The 17,543-nt window shown below is 35.3% G+C and overlaps 1 protein-coding gene across 6 annotated transcripts in view; it reads left to right on the plus strand.

Moving 5' to 3' along the window:
* Nucleotides 1–17,543, plus strand: part of LOC144967526 (cilia- and flagella-associated protein 47-like) — an 86,881-nt gene that overhangs the window by 34,798 nt on the left and 34,540 nt on the right. For all 6 annotated transcript variants that reach the window (XM_078904905.1, XM_078904907.1, XM_078904902.1 and 3 more), the window contains 10 exons: nt 4,630–4,759; nt 5,974–6,073; nt 6,646–6,841; nt 8,040–8,289; nt 9,215–9,469; nt 10,552–10,774; nt 12,054–12,249; nt 12,976–13,073; nt 13,977–14,093; nt 15,710–15,844. In XM_078904905.1, the coding sequence (XP_078761031.1) occupies nt 4,630–4,759; nt 5,974–6,073; nt 6,646–6,841; nt 8,040–8,289; nt 9,215–9,469; nt 10,552–10,774; nt 12,054–12,249; nt 12,976–13,073; nt 13,977–14,093; nt 15,710–15,844 (1,700 nt within the window). The remainder of the gene's footprint in view (nt 1–4,629; nt 4,760–5,973; nt 6,074–6,645; nt 6,842–8,039; nt 8,290–9,214; nt 9,470–10,551; nt 10,775–12,053; nt 12,250–12,975; nt 13,074–13,976; nt 14,094–15,709; nt 15,845–17,543) is intronic.

Genomic DNA, 17,543 nt, shown 5'->3' on the forward strand with positions numbered 1-17,543 from the left:
ATATATATATATATACATGGCTGACACCTGTTGACATTGAGCTTCGGCTCAGTGGATAGTCTTATGTTTCCATTTATTCACTGTGTGGAATCTTTAATTTTTACCTGATGTGGACTAATCTTAATATTGGAACTTTTAACTTAAGATCTATTAAAAGTAACATTCGAAAGGAACAACTGTGTCAAGATTTAGAAAGTTATAAAATCGATGTGTTGTGTTTACAAGAGACGAAGATCCAAGATGGCGTCGACCAAACAATAAATGGTCACAGACTGCTGTGCTTTGCTTCCAGTTCACCTCACTATGGATGTGGATTTCTCATAAATAAAAACTGCAGGGATTTGACTAGTGACGAATGGAATGTTTCGGACAGAATATGTGTTCTTGAGCTTAAGTGTAAGATCAATTCAAGGAACCAGAATAACGATAACAAAGACGATCACGGTAAGAAGACGTTCACTATCTCAATCGTAAATGTTTACGCACCAACAAGTCAACGCGCAAAACAATACCCAGAGGAAACTGATAAATTTTACAAAGACCTAGACGATACACTGAACAAAATAGGAAACAAATCAATATTAATAATTGCTGGAGATTTTAATGCCAAAGTAGGAAAACGTCTCGACAGTGACACACTATGTTTAGGATCATACTCAAAAGGAAAACGTAACGATAACGGAGAAAAAATAGTCCAGTTCTATGAACAGAGAAAACTTTTCATAACAAACAGTGCTTTCAACCACCCATCAAGACACCAGACAACATGGGTAGGACAAAGGAAAGACCAAACCCAAGACAAAATGATAACAATACACAACCAAATAGACTATATCATATGTCGACACCGCCATAAACACTACTCAACCAACTCGCGATCATACGGTGGTACACTGCTAACATCCGATCACAAACTTGTAAAAACGAATTTCAACATAAATGTGTACAGACAACGAAGACAGAAAGGTAAAACGGCAGTCAAAATAAACACGGCAAAAATAGTAAATGAGCGAGAATGTCGCATTCATTACCAATATGAACTTAACTCAAGTCTATGGAAAATAAAGCAAAACAGCAATCCAAACAATGAATGGAAAGAGACGCAAGCGGCAATGAAATATGCGGGGAAGAAAGTGCAGGCTCTATTAATACAACTAAGAACAAACCAAATCGAACGCCTAACATCGCTATTAACGATCTATCGCGGCAACAAAAAGAACTTAGGATCAGGATACAAAACACGAAAGACTCGGAAGAAATAATAAACCTGAAAACGGAACGAAACAAATACTGCATTCAATTCGATCACTTACAATAAAACACAGAAACGAGGAATTAGACAAAAAAGTGGAAGACATAGAAAAGTCCAAAAATAACGCATCGTCTATGTTCAAAGCGACGAAATCTCTGAACCGAAAACCATTCGAGAACCCAAAACTACAGGATAAATTTGGCAAACAGACAACAAATCCCAACGATATCCTTGACATTGTAACTGACCACTTCCAGCAGAAATTTCACAAACAAGTCTCACAAATATCGCCCTTCTCAGGAAACCCTAGAGACCTAAACAACCGCATCACAACAACTGAAGTTAGAAATAGCATAAAGTGCCTAAACAATAACAGATCCCCAGGCGAAGATGAAATTCCCGCTGAATTGCTGAAATGCGGTACCCTCTCCCTGGATCTGAGCATTGCAAACATAATGAACAAAACATTCTCAACACACAAAGACTGGGACATAAACAGCGGTGTCCTAATTACAATACAAAAACCAGGAAAAACGAAAGGACCCGTAAACAACCTGCGCCCAATAACATTACTGAATACCATAAGAAAAACACTGTCAACTATTGTCCTCAACAGAATTAGACCGAAAATAGAAAATTATCTATCACATAGCCAAAGCGGGTTTCGCCAAGACCGAAGCACATCGGACGTTGTATGGACACATAAATGGTTGGCAGCAAAGGCACTCAAAGAAAACATATCCATAACAATATCCGGAATCGATATGTCCGCAGCCTTTGATACGATCGACAGAGGAAAACTTTTGGAGATATTAACAGAAATAGTAGACGAAGACGAGCTCCGAATAATCCGATTTCTCCTCAGCAACACAAAGATACAACCAAGGATATACGGGGCCACAAAACAGACGCAGTTCGAAAGTAACATCGGGACCCCCCAAGGAGATAGTCTGAGCCCGATTCTGTTCACAATATACTTAGAACACGCTCTGAAAGAAGTTCGAAAAGTCATTCCAAAACCAACGACTCATATTGAGAACGCAATCCCTAGAGAAATCGCCTATGCAGATGATGTCGATTTTATTGGATCAACACCAGCAAATATAGACATCATACAAAATACCCTCATGAAATATAACCTCCAAGTCAATGCCAATAAAACCGAATTTACAACAATATCGAGGAACAAAGAGGAATGGAAAAGAACAAAGAAAGTCGGCTCACTAATTGGAGACACCGAGGATGTACAAAGAAGAAAACAGCTATCAAACGCCGCACTCAGTAAACTCACCAATGTATGGATTAGAGGTGACAAAATAAAGAGAAAAACCAAACTGAAACTGTACCATGCTCTTGTAAAACCGGTACTTCTGTATAACTGCGGCACTTGGGCGTTGACAAAATCCGAAGAAGAACATCTGGATGCCTTCCATCGCACACAGCTAAGAAGGGTACTGGACATCAAATACCCAAAAAGATCTCAAATGAATCACTCTATAAGATCACAAAAGAAAGACCAATCTCCCTTGACATTTTACAACAACGATGGCAACTTTTCGGTCACATACTACGCAGGGACAAAAACATACCAGCAAACCAAGCCATGTCGGGATACTTCCAAAAACACGGGAACCTTTTCAGAGGAAGACCGATCACAACACTCCCCGTGATCATAAACAAAAACCTCACAACACTTGGACAAAGCATTAGTCTCATAACGGCAGGGGACCTTGAAAATCTGAGAACCCTAGCAGAGGACCGGCAATATTGGAGACACCTCACACAGGAAATACTGGAAACAGCCAAGGCGACCCGATCTTTCGGTCGAGACGCGAAAGGCATCTAAGTCAAGTATATATATATATATATATATATTCTAATGGAAGTTAATACAAAACTAAAATCCCCGATTGCAGGAAGGTCTGTGTACAAATGGGCGTCTTTGCTCACTTCAGGGGCGGGGACAGGATTGATAGTACACTATTTGGGTATCATCATTTTATACAGATTTTGTTGTGTTGATTTTTGGTTTCATTGTTCAGGTTTCTTCAAATTAATCATTTCTGTTTTAATTTGGACAAAATCATTTTAATCATCATCTTTTTCTTCGTCTTCATCATCAAAATCATCACCATTATCATCAGCATCATCATCACCATCATCATCATAATCATAATAATCATCATCAAAATCATAACAATAATAATAATAATAATAATAATAATAATAATAATAATAATAATAATAATAATAATAATAATAATAATAAAATACTAATAATAATAATAATAATAATAATAATAATAATAATAATAGTAATAATAATAATAATCATCATCATCATCATCATCATCATCATCATCATCAGGGTTTTGAACAGAAACGGTCGGTGTTTAGTATTTTGTTATTATTTTTCTTTTTAGCTGTTATAGTCATTTTTCTTGAATACTTTTTTTTATAATCCACAGCTTCTATCTTCCTAGGCTGTAAACTGAGTGAATTCTATTTCCTCTCCTGTTCATTAATAATTCATGTGTCATAGACGCTATACATTTCTGTAATTTACTCACAACAAACACACGAAACATACCAGCAAACAAAACTATGTATAACCTAAAACGTTTATATTTTTATTCAAACATTTATTTCCTGAGAACTGAACATCCAAAGGTGTTCTTAAATCAATAACGAAGAAACTCTGTGTGTTGTTTCACTTTGTTGGTAGGAAATTGAAAAAAAATTTAATTCTCAGATAAAACGTTCACATTCAATTCCTGTACATGTGAGTTGCACTCACTTTGTTATGATAAAACAAGAGACAGACTGAGAGGATAGGTCAAATTGAGGGTAAAACGGACCGGAGTGCAAATTGAATGCACTCAGTTTACAGGGTAATGTCAATGTTGGTGCTCGAAGCTTGAAGTTTACAGCCTTAGTAGCGGGTGGTTGGATGGGAGCATCACCCTTGAATCATATACCTATGATGTTCGCATGGGTGTACGATCCGATAGTGATGTCGTTTCTTCTTCTCTTTACTAGCCTATCCTGCTTCTTTGGTTTGTGATTGTATTTCTGACAGGGGATATTTTTTTTCCTGTAAATCTTCTGCCTGTTTGTTCTTGGTTATTTATAATTTAGCTTATGATATCTTTAGGTTATGATTTTGATTTACATTTGTACTTTTTTTGTTAGATTGCTTGTTTTTTTGTTTCAGCGGTCTCTCATATAACCTCAATTGTGTTGGAAGAGACCTAAAGCAACAAACAAACAAACAAACAAAACAGCCTTAGTAGTTGGGTTTTTTATAGGCTACTTCAATCAATATTAGAATATTAAAATCAATATTGAAAACTTTCTTACTGTAACTCTATCTACAGAGATTAAGCCTTGCAATGGCACGGAAGCCCAAGTTGACCCCTGTGCCTTGCCATGTAAAGTGACTTTCTCCAGTCCCCGACCTGTTTCTTTCTCCCAGCCTATTATTTTCACAGATGAGTTGGAAAACAGGTATGGAAAATAAAATGGATAGAATTTTTAATTAATTTTTTTTTTTCACATCATAGCTGATTGATTTTTTATTAACATAAAAAATATTTTGAATTTTGAAAATGGGAATGATTAGTTTCTTTTCTTTATTTATCTTTTCATTTTTATTTTTCATTAACACCAAAAGTCATTATATCAACAGTTGTTATAAATAAATGTGACCCGCTGGCTTTATCTGGTGTTACTAAGTTATATAGATAGTATGCACTTGGCTAAGAAGCTCACAACCTTGCCATCTGAAAGTATAATGGACCAACACAAAACTGTGAGTAACCATGAATGTTTATAGTCTGGTTAATACAGTTTACTACTCATAAACGCATATGGCAAAAAGCAATAACAAAGACCTGAGTGACGTCAACTTCGAACTATCTATACTCTGAAAAACAAAAATTCCTGCCAGTTGTCCTTCAGAGCCATGAGGCCCATGTTGTCACCAGAGTTTATCCCGGATTCTATGGTGTGAAATGGACAACAGCAATTGCTGATAGCCTTTGCTACCCTTCCATCAGATTTTATAGACCCAGCTATCCATTCACTGGAGGGGTCAGATAAAAAAAAATAGCAACTTCTCCCGGGATTGAATTTGGTCCCTTTTCATGTGGAACGAGTACTCTACCAACTGAGCTATCAGCTCTAAAAATCGTTATATCAGCAGTTCTTATTTTATATGTGACCTACCGACTTATTGGATATTACTAATTCATACTCAAAAAACAAATACCTGCAAAGGATGGAGTAAAGGAAATTCTATTTTATTTTCATTTCTAATCTTTTATGTTTTTACCATACTAAAAAAAAAAAAAAAAATAAATAAATAAATATGCCCTTTTGCAACAGTACCATAATATCCCATTGCCTAGACATCCATGAAGGAATATATATAATTCATCAAACGAGATGTCTGATGTCAACAGGAATCACCCATGTTGACCAAGTGAGCAAATTGGGGGTTAATAATCTTGCCCAAGAAAAAAAACGAAAGTACCTCAAGCAGGGCTCACACCCGGGACTTTCCAGATCACAGAGCAATGCCTTAACCACTCGGTCACTTTGCCCCCTTGTACAATACAGACAAAAAATCATTAATGTATCATGTTGTTTTTACTTGTAAATTAAAGACAAAAAAAATCATTATATATCATGCTGCTGTTTTTTTTTCTTCTAATTTCCAGCTTCACTCTTCAAGTGACGGCAACGGCTGACAACTGTCTGCTTACTTGTTACCCATTCCTTGCTCTCCACAGAGGAGATCATCAAATTGTCTGTGAACAGGTATGGCATTTATAATCTATTATGATATAGAGCATTTATATATCCACTAAACGTGCTCAAAGCGCTTTACAAGGGGTCCTTGGCCAACAGCAACACTTAACATGTAGGACCGGACATGACGCCTGTTAGGCGATATTACAATTTTTTGGGACAGAGACAACACTGTTGACGGCCAGGTACTTATTTTACACCTGAGTACGGTGAGAGAATGTGAGTAAAGAGCCTTTTCCATGATTAGAGGAGCTACGGTAAAAAAATTAAGTTTTGATCGTCTGATTTCCAAAGGAAAAAAAATAATTCAGAAACATCATTATTGCTGACTGGCTGGCTGACTTAAAGCTGTTCGCTGGCATAGTCAACCAACTTTGCAGCCTCAGTAGCCTTCTTGATTTATGCGCATAGGAATCTCTATTCCTGTGTCTGTTTGATGTCGTGTCTCTGATATTGTTGAAGTCCATGGCTGATATTAAGACGAGGTGGATAAGATTATATAAAGGAACATGTTAGAATTAATTAATTTTTTTAAAAAAATCTCTGTCATTCACAACCTTGGTATTCGCTTATATCTTCAGGGATCATCACCTAAGGGTCGTAAGATTCCCAAGGCTAAAGGTCAAGGAAGCTCTGGGTCTGGTGGCAGCGGAACTGGTGAGGCTGTTTTTGTACCCTGCACCTCGCCAACCCACATCAGTCGACCAAGCACCAGCGCCACCTCTTCCAACTTCCAGATTTCATCCTCCAGTTATGAGAGCTCTACGTCTATGACAGGTTTGTTGGGTTTTTAAAAAGTTTTATGTGTTAAGTGTATCAAACACATTATCTGTGTGGTTATGTGGTCTAGTGGTATGACACTCGCTTTCGGATCGGAAGGTCCTGGGTTCAAGCCTCGCTTTGCGCATAGTTGAGTCCTTGGAAAAGGCTCTTTACTCACTTTCTCTCACCGTCCTCAGGCGTAAAATGAGTACCTGGCCGTAACAGCATCGTCTCTGTCCGAAAAAAAATTGTATTATCACCTAACAGGTGTCATGTCCCGTCCTAAATGTTAAGTGTTGCTGTTGTCCAGGGACTCCTTATAAAGTGCTTTGAGCACTTTTAGTGGATATTGCGCTTTATAAAAGCTCAATTTTTTTTACTTTGAATCTGTCTGAAAATAATTTTTTGCAACATTATATTTAATAAATCTAAAGAATTAATTGGACCACATGTACAAGTCTGAAAAACCAAACCGTTATGTTTTATTGTTGTACACCCTTAAAGCAAGGCAAAATAGACTTCATCACTACAACAATGTTGAAACAAGCCCATCATTGCCTTCCGGTATCAGATCTGTAAACGTGTGCACATAAAAGTGGGATGGAGAATATAGTTAATCAAACTGCCCTCCAGTCCTCCAAAAAGAAAATAATAATGCATAAGTCTTATTATGTTCAGAGGTGGTTTTCATCCCAGAGGTGGCCTGAAGGTCCTTACCCTATTTTGAGATATTGAGAGTGTGGGTGGTTGTATTTTATCTCTTATTGTTTTCACTTATAATTTAATGTTTGGCGACTGAACCAACTGGACAATACAAGATTAAGGGTGGTGGTGGTTCACCTTTGCTTTATAGTAGTGCGGCTATGTTGTCTAATGGTATGAGTATGACACTCGCTTTCGGATTGGAAGGTCCTGAGTTCGAGCCTCTCTCGGCGCATAGTTGAGTCTTTGGAAAAGACTCTTTACTCACAATCTCTCACCATACTCGGGTTTAAAATGAGTACCTGGCTGTTAACAGCGTTGTCTCTGTCCGAAAAAAATTGTAATATCTCCTAGCAGGCATCATCTCTCATTCTACATGTTATGCGTTGCTATTGGTCAGGGACCCCTTGTAAAGTGCTTTTAGCACGTTTAGTGAATATTGTGCTATATAAAAGCTCATTTTTTATTGGGCAGAGGCCTAAAATATACTTCATTTTGAACTTTGTAACAGATTCATCAGCCTCAAGCAGCCCGGGACCAAGAGATGGTGCCATGAACAAACCACCAACAGGCTCCGATTTCATCGGCCACAAAGCATTTGAGAACGCGGCCAGGTCTGCCGGGTCGGCCATTTTCCCCGATGAAGACTCGGAGGAGGGCATGTTTCACATGGAGGTCTTGCTGGCAGCCCAGAGGTGGTTCTCATCCCAGGGGTGGCCTGGAGGTCCTTACCCTATTTTGATTCCAGAGACATTGAGAGTGTGGGTGCTTTGTCTTTTAATTCTATATTTTATACCATACAGTGGAATCTGCATTAATCAATTAATGCTTTAAAATCAATTTGTGCTTTAACGCAACACCTCCTGTTGATCTGAGATTTTTTTTTTGTTATTTATCTAAGTGTGTTTCATTGATAATGGATAAAGTCAACTTTCAACTTTCAAATTTTTTATTGTTTTTTTTTTTATTTATATTTTTAGATTAACATTTAATGGAACAAGGGCCAATTTTTTTGCCAGCAGAAGAAGGGTTTTGACCCCAAAACATTCTGTGTTTTGTATTTTGTTCTTTTTTGAAGCTGTATATTCGACTTTTGTTCAATGAATAAACATCACTGTCGTTTAACACAACAGAACTAAAAATGTACTCTAGCTATATTATAGGCCTTTTAGCTCAAAAGGACCGCTCACCTCTGATACTTTAACTCTCTCCTTACAAGCCATAGGATAATCGTCACATTCCTTATGATGAAACCATCATTTTTCTCATTGAGATGTCTTTTGTACGTCACAAAATTTGAAGAAATTTTATGTTATAGTTATAAGAACTAAACAAATTATGTATGGCATGTTCTAATCCCTTTTTGGTTAGAGTTTTAAAATTTCTATATTATGTTGTGTGCTAAATACGTTTTGAGGAAAATCCATGAAATGGTCAGTAAGGAGAGAGTTAACTCACTCAATCCTAGAGAATTTAGCTACTTTTCAAAACTGGAAAAAAATGTATTGGAAATGAGCATGTACATAGATAGTTTTATTCCACTAACATTTACATGTAAAAATGAAAAACATTAGCTTTGAGACTACGCCTATAATTTTGGGTAAACATAACCCGGGTAAACTACAGATAAAGTCGGTGTTAGGGTTGAGTGAGTTAAGTCTGTGTTTTTTGGGGTTTTTTTTTCAGTGCAATAAGTAAGAAGACAGCGGCCGAGCCAGCCAAGAAAAAGGATGAGAAAGAAAGCAAAGCCAACTTGAGGGGAAACAAGCCGACAGGAAAAGGAAGTTTCAACAAGTTAGCCAAGACTATTTACGACATGATCAACTATCTAAGTGGACGTTCAGTTCCAGGAATTCCAATCAACTCTCCTCTGCCAGCTGATCCCGTGGAAAGAGTGAAGCAGATATATTGGCAGCACTGCACCCTACTCACTTTCCTGAGGTAACCCTAAAGGATTTTTGTCTCAGAATGAATTAAAGATATGAGCTTTTACATATATATCAATATCCACTAAACGCTCTCAAAGGGACCCTCCCTGGCCAACAGCAACACTTAACATGCAGGATGGGACATGATGCCTGTTAGACAAATACATTGTTTTTGGGACAGACAATGCTGTAACGCCAGGTACTCATTTTACACCTGACTACTGTGAGAGAATGTGAGTTAAGAGCCTTTTCCAAGGACTCAACTATGCTCCAAGCGAGCCTCAAACCCAGGACCTTCCAATCCGAAAGCGAGTGTCATACCACTAGGCCAGAGATATCTCTGTTGTCTATCTGGAATTAAGTAATGTATTTATGTCTTTACTGTTTTTTGTTGTTGGCTGAAGAAGGGTTTGAGCCCGAAATGTTCCGTGTTTGGTATTTTGTTCTTTTTTGAAGCTGTTATATTCATTTTTGTGTATCTTTTTTTTACAGTCCACAGCTTCTAGCAGCTTAGTATCAATATTACAATATCCGTTAGTGTCTACTAAATGTGGTTCTCATTTGCAAAGAAGTTGATCCACTCTCAAAATGTTACCCATTACCTCAAATTATTATTATTATTATTATTATTATTATTATTATTTATTATTATTATTATTATTATTATTATTATTATTATTGTTTTTTGTTGTTGTTGTTGTTGTTGTTGTTGTTGTTATTATTATTATTATTGTTATTATTATTATTATTATTATTATTATTTTTATTATATTATTATTATATTATTATTCATTATTATTATTATTATTATTATTATTATTATTATTATTTATATTATTATTATGATTGTTACCATTATTTATTATTATTATTATTATTATTATTATTTATTATTATTATTATTATTATTATTATTATTACTATTATTGTTATTATTATGTCGGAATGATATAGATGGTGAAAATTAAATTGATAACCAGTATATTAATGCAGAAAACAGGTCTGCGATTCAGTTCCCAGATTGCCTATATTGTCTCGTATTTTTGTCCAAAAATCAACAATGTGCTCTCATGACGTTGTTTTGATGTTTCTCAGGTGTCAGGGTGCTTGTGTAGCAGCCATTCAGCCAGAGTACCTGATGGCTCCAGGGGATTTTGTCCTGTGGCGACAGCTGCAGCGTAGTGTCAAGATTGAGCTCATTCAGCAGGGTCAGGCCAAGGATGCAGAAAAGATCAGGATTGATGAGGACGTGGAGGAAGAAGTCTTCGAAGCGATATCAAAGAGAATGTGGACTGACACAGCACTGCAAATACTCAAGGTACAGAGATTTATCTTAAAAATTGAGCTTTTATATAGCGCAATATCCTGCTCAACAGTAGCACTTAACATGTAGCACGAGACATGACACCTGTTAGGGACTATTACAATTTTTTTGGACAGAGACAATCTGTTTAACGGCCATAGTACAGTGAGATAATGTGAGTAAAGAGCCTTTTCCAAGGACTCAACTATGCGCCAAGCGAGGCTTGAACCCAGGACCTTCCAATTCGAAAGCGAGTGTCATACCACAAGACCACATAGCCGCACATAGAGATTTATCTTCTTCATGCCAGATGGCACTTAAGATCTCAATCTGCTGTTTCCATTCTACCGTGTAAATGGCTGTGTTCCTCGCCTGGTTCCAATTTGCCCAACCTGCACCATTTCTGTCTCTTTCAACAATACGTCGCAAGGTAGTTTTCTTTTTTTTCCCTCTTTAGTCTTCATCAGTTCTGTCACACAGTCATTATCTGATTCATTTTTTTTTTAACTTCGTCACTCACTATCCTCATTTCTGCTCTTTCTAATACCTCCCATAGTGGGCAGGGAGGCACTTACTGTGTCTTCTATCTCCCTACATCTGTATGTTTTCCAACATCCAGAAAGTCTTTGTCTTGGAATGAGATTACTTGGTTTTGTCCTGGCCCTGGCTGGATACCCTAGCTGGGAGGGAAACAGTCAAATGTATAGCTAGAGTTTTGGGAGATGGTATTTTTTTTCTTGTAAATCATCTCTCTATTATGCTTTGTATTATAATTGTTTTACATATATATGATTTGTACACATTTGAGTGTGTTCCTCTTAGTGGGATCCTGTGCTTATGTCAGGATTAGACATTTAGGTGATCTCAAACTAAATACACTCATAGTGTGCTCTTGGAATCTACATCTGTTCCCTATTTGAACCAATTCCCCTTTCTCTTACTTTTTATTGGGTACTTTAATTGTAATTTTAGAACTTTTTACTATCCCATTTTCTTCCTTTTTACGGGCGTTGATATGACCTAAATGTGTTGTACACTATTATATACTATTATTATTATTATTATTATTATTATTATTATTATTATTATTATTATTATTAGTTTTATTATTAATATTATTATTATTACTATTACTATTATTATTATTATTATATATTATTATTATCATCATCATCATCTCATCATCATCATCATCATCATCATCATCATCATCATCATCATTATTATTATTATTATTATTATTATTATTATTATTATTATTATTATTATTATATTATTATTATTCATGTGACAGGTTCTCATCCTCGCCAAAGTGACTCCCAAGACCCTCAAGTCTTTGAACAATGGCAGACAAGACGTCCATATGCCTACAGTGAACAACGATCCTCTTTCCAGCAACATCTACAGCGTAGGTGAACGTATTCTCCTGGCCTGGATGAATCATCACTATGAGAACTATAGAAGCAAGATCTGGAAGGATTGTCCCAAAGGTGAGCAAATCAAGTGTGATCTTCCTCAATGAAATTGTATTATGGCTGAGTAAAGTAGATGTCAAAGGTTAATTTAAGGTTCAAATTATGAGAAATACAATGTTTTGAGGTTATGCTCAATATGACACTATATCTACTTTACTTATTAACATATGTTAAGCATTGTACAATATATATATATATATATATATATATATATATATATATATATATATATATATATATATATATATATATATATATATATATATACATATATATATATATATACATATATAAATATCATATATTTTGCATATATTATAGATGCACTTTTACTATTACTTTTATTTTTATTTCATTTACTATATCGCTTTATAAATTTTGTGAATATAAGTTTTATATCATTTATTTATTCATTCATGATTGTAAAACCAATTACCTAATGAATGAATAAAGTTTATTCATTTATTGATTATTATTAATTTATTTTCAAACAACGTGTCGTAATTATGCTGTCACCCAATGAACAAATAAGCCAATCTATTGATGAATCAATTGATCTCCTACCGTTTGAATTTTTCCAGTGGAAAGTGATTTTTTGTCAATACATCTGACAGTGTTTAAGATAGATACACCATAAACAATTTATATGGATTTATGAATCTTGAAATAGGAGTAGATCATTGAGATTTCCTGAACTATTTTGACCCAATTAATTTCTATTTTCCATTTGATGCTGCAAAGGTGGAATTCCTCCGTCTCGATGGATTGTAAACTTTGACTATGATTTAATGGATGGTCTGGTACTGGCAGCCCTGCTCGGAGCTCACATGCCTTTCTTGGTGAGTTTGTTTTTATAGAACGATTTAAATTGTTATGCTGGTCTTTATTTTGGTTTTTGATATAATACAGGGCGTGTATGTGTTTTTCTTGGGTTTTCTTTAGGAAGATACTTCTTCTTCTTCTTTCAGCTTATCACACAGTGTGCAGGGTTGCCATAATGAATGCCACATCTCCATGCATCTCGGTTCAGCACATCATCTTCCTCCAGGCCCAGTTTTTTCATATTATCCTTTACCTTATCCCATCATCTAGTCTTAGGTCGTCCCTTTTTCCTCTTTCCCGCTAATTGGAAGTCCAATTCTTTCCTTCCTACGTACTCCCTCTCTCGTCTCTTTACATGTCCGAACCATTTCAATCTATCTTCTCTAATCTTTAGGAAGATACTATTATTGTTAATACAGGGCATGTGTGTGTGTTTTTTTAGGAAGATACTATTATTGTTAGTCGATAAATAATAGAATGGCTCAAAGATGAGTCAAGACAGAAAAGTCAGGATTTTGTATTGCACAGTGTGTAGCATTTTTGTTATAAAGCATTTGAAATTATTATTTTATTTTTTTTTTTTGATGGGTGTAAATGTTAAATACTTTGTTTTTTTAAAAATAAAATAGGAAACTTTGTTTTCAAATAATTACACTCGATGCATTGATAAATTTTGAATACATGTGCATTTGCTTTACAATACCTTTTTTTTTTTTTTTGCATTAAAAGAAAATAGAATATTTATAAGTAAGATGAAACTTTAAAATCAAAATATTACAAGCAAAGTTAGAATGTTCATTATTCAACTCCTAAATGGTTAGAATGCCTATTTCTTAATTTCTAAAATGATCATAAGTAATGTTAGATAGCTCATTAGTTGACTCCTTTGGAACTCTTCTTCGTTTTACTTTCACACATAGATTAAGAGTCATCTTGAGGGAATGTACACTCACCCAACAACCGCTGAGCAATGTCTACACAATGCCCTCAAAGTTGTCAATGCTATGCGTTATGCAGGAATTGATTACGACATACAGGTAGAGTTTCATCGTTTGGTTTTCACTGAATTCACTTTATTATGTCTGATCACATTTTTTTTTCACTGCTTTTTAGTTTTCATATTTTTTTTCCATATAGCTTTGTAAAATTTTATATAGAATTGAATAATTAAAATGTGAAGATTATCTATCATTGTAGTTTCTTTGTAAGTGGCTGGTGTTATTTATTTTTCAAGATCATAGGAAAGAAATAAAAAGAAAGAAATGATAAATCACTCTGTATATATAGAGTATTTAAACAAGATATGCATTTGATCTATACCCTTTATTTTTGCAATGGTAGATTTAGTGTATACATTATGTGTAAACAATAGACAGTGGAATCCGCTTTAAATTCAACACTCTTAAAGTCAACTTCTGCTTAAAGTCAACATCTCTAGTTTGTCACAATTTTTGTTCTTTATTTAAACATGTTCCACCGATAATGGATAAACTCCGCTAATCTTTCTGGTTTGGCTGTGTTGAATTTATCTGGATTCCACTGTACATTATGTTAAATTGTAATGAATGCAGAAGGTCTCTATGATTACAACCCAGTTGCTTTTTTTTTCTTTTTTTTTTGCTTTTTTTTTTCTTTTCTTTTCTTTTTTTTTTTTAAATTACATTTGGTTAGTTTCTTTGTGATATCTATATTCTTTCATCTTGAAAAGTGATTTTCCAACGAATAATATCACATCTTTCACTCAGCCTTTAACTATTACTCTCCCCACCCATCCACCATCCCCCTTATTCTTCTAAAGAAATATTTACAAACACACATATATACATTCACACACACAAACACACAAATACACACACAAGCATTGACGACAAAAGAATGAAATGTATTCAGAAAAACATTTTTATAATATAAAGGAGTGTTGGCGAGTCACAATATTTGATTTTTTTTCCCTTAGAAAGAAAATTAAGATAACATCGACTAAATTTACTTTAGAAAATCATTTTTTAAATTCACTTGTCACAGTAAAATATCATTCGATGTAATCACGAATTTCCTGAAGATGAGAGCTATAAAATAATTGAACAAAAATGTTAACCGTAAAAAATTCAAGAAAGAACAAAATGATTTTTATTTTTTTTAAAGAAAGTTTTAGGCTAAGTTAAGCCTTTTTCAGGCAACAAAAAAATGATTTTTTTGCTTTCTGATGGAAGAGTTTAAGCCTAAGTGCACATTTTGCAGAGGTCTGATAGCCGAACGCAATTAGGGGCTTGATTTAACATTGTTGTAATGGACAATGTTATTCGTTGGCTTGAGAGTATTTCCATTACAATAATGAGTCCTTTAACAATTCGGGTTATCAGACCTGCAATTAAGTGCCCATCAATTTAATCCCAAAGTGTTCCTTGTCCATATATAGTTTGACATTGAACCTTCTATAATAATATTTTTTGGGGTGTTTTTTCCTTTGTTTTGGTTTTTAAATGTTTTTTAACATTTGTTTCTCTTTGCTTTTTTTTTTGTTTGTTTTTGTTTTGTTTTCATTGTTTTTTTTTTTTTTTGTTATTTGTTTTTGTTGTTTTTTCAATCACTTCACTCCAATTCATGAATGGTAAATGTGATCACTGCTCACCTTTCTGTTGTTCACAAATCACAGGCTATAGACATAACAGATCCAAACCCCATTCCTTTGCTTCTCCTGGGTGTACACTTGTACCAACGACTACCCCAGTACATTCCTAGATCGACCATGGAATTTACTGGTAGTCTACACGCCAGCGTCACCAGACAGGTAAAAAAATGAATGGAATTGAATAACTCAGAGATGGGGACCATCCTTTTTTTTTAAATCAGCAGTAATAATATTTAGATTAACTTTTTTTAAATGGGGGTTTAGATAGCTCAGTTGTTAGAGCACTCGCTTCACATGCAAAGGGACTGAGATCAATCCCGGGTGCAGTCGAGTTATTTTTCTGATCCCACCCAACAGTAATTGGGTAGCTGGGTCTGTTAGATCTGGCAGAAGGTACTTTGCAATAGACTAGAGTCCTATCCAAAGGCTAGCAAGCAATTGCTATTGCCGGTTCAACGCTATAAAAACTGGGATAAACTCCAACTCCATGGACCAATATGGCTCTGAAGGACAACTTTTTTTTCTCTTTTTTTTCTTTTAAATTAAAAACCAAGGGTTTAATCTTATTTTTTGTTTTGTGAAAGTTCCTTATAGTTATTGTATTGGTTTGTTTTTGGTTTTTCTTTATCAAAAGTAAAGTCTTGGTTTGTCTCTCACTTTAGAAACAAACTTATTCAAAGGTCTCGGTTGGCAGAGATCTCTGACAAAAAAGGTTCTGGGTGGGGTTCCTGACCTTCCATATTGGGCAGGGAGGTACTTACTATGTCTCCTATCCCCCTATATCTGTTTTCCAACATGCTTTCTGTCTTTGTCTTGGAATGAGATTACTTGGTTATGTCCTGGCCCTGGCCGGATTCCTGGCTGGGAGGGAAACAGTCAAATGTATAGTTATTGTTTTGGGAGATGATATTTTTTTCCTTGTAAGTCATCTCTCTTTTATGCATTATTATATGTTATTTTGAATGTATAATGTAAGCATTTGAGTGTATTCCTCTTTGTTGAATCTTGTGCTTGTGTCCGGATGACATTTATACTTATAGGTGATCTCAAAGTACATTAATGGTATGTTCTTGGATTCTACATCTGATCCCTATTTGTTCCCAGTTCCCCTTTGTTTTACTTTCTCTTGGGTATTTTAATTGTAATTCTAGAACTTTTTACTATTCCATTTTTTTCCTTTTTACTGGCACTGATATAACCTAAATGTGTTGCAAGCGCCGTAAAACCCTTAAAAACAAACAAAACCGGTTGTTTATTGTTCCGATACAAAAGAAAATTGGCAAGAAAAAGAACGTTATAAACTCAAGATCCATCTCAGCCAACTGCAAACACGAGCATAAATAGAAATGATGTGTGCTCCTATGTGGTCTTGTGGTATGACACTTGATTTTGGATCGGAAGGTCCTGGGTTCGAGCCTCGCTCAGTGCATAGTTGAGCCCTTGGAAAAGACTCTTTACTCACATTCTCTCACCGTACTCAGGTGTAAAATGAGTACCTGGCCGTCAACAGCATTGTTTCTGTCCGAAAAAAATTGTAATATCGCCTAACAGCGTCATGTCCTGTCCTACATGTTAAATGTTGCTGTTGGCCAGGGCCCCCTGTAAAGCGCTTTGAGCACTTTTAGTGTATATTGCGCTATATAAAAGCTCAAAAGCTCAAAGAATGATAATAATGATTAGACTATTTGCAGATATGTGGTCTAGTGGAATGACTCTTGCCTTTGGATCAGAGAGGCACATAGTTTAGTCTCTCGCCATACTTTGGTGTAAAATGAGTACCTGGCCGTTAACAGCATTGTCTCTGTCAGAAAAAAAAAATGTAATATCATCTTAAGGGTGTCCTGTCTCGTCCTGCATG

The sequence above is a fragment of the Berghia stephanieae genome, chromosome 3 (assembly GCF_034508935.2).
Source record: "Berghia stephanieae isolate SIO BIC M18660-M18661 chromosome 3, UCSD_Bste_1.3, whole genome shotgun sequence".
Lineage (NCBI taxonomy): Eukaryota > Metazoa > Mollusca > Gastropoda > Nudibranchia > Aeolidiidae > Berghia > Berghia stephanieae.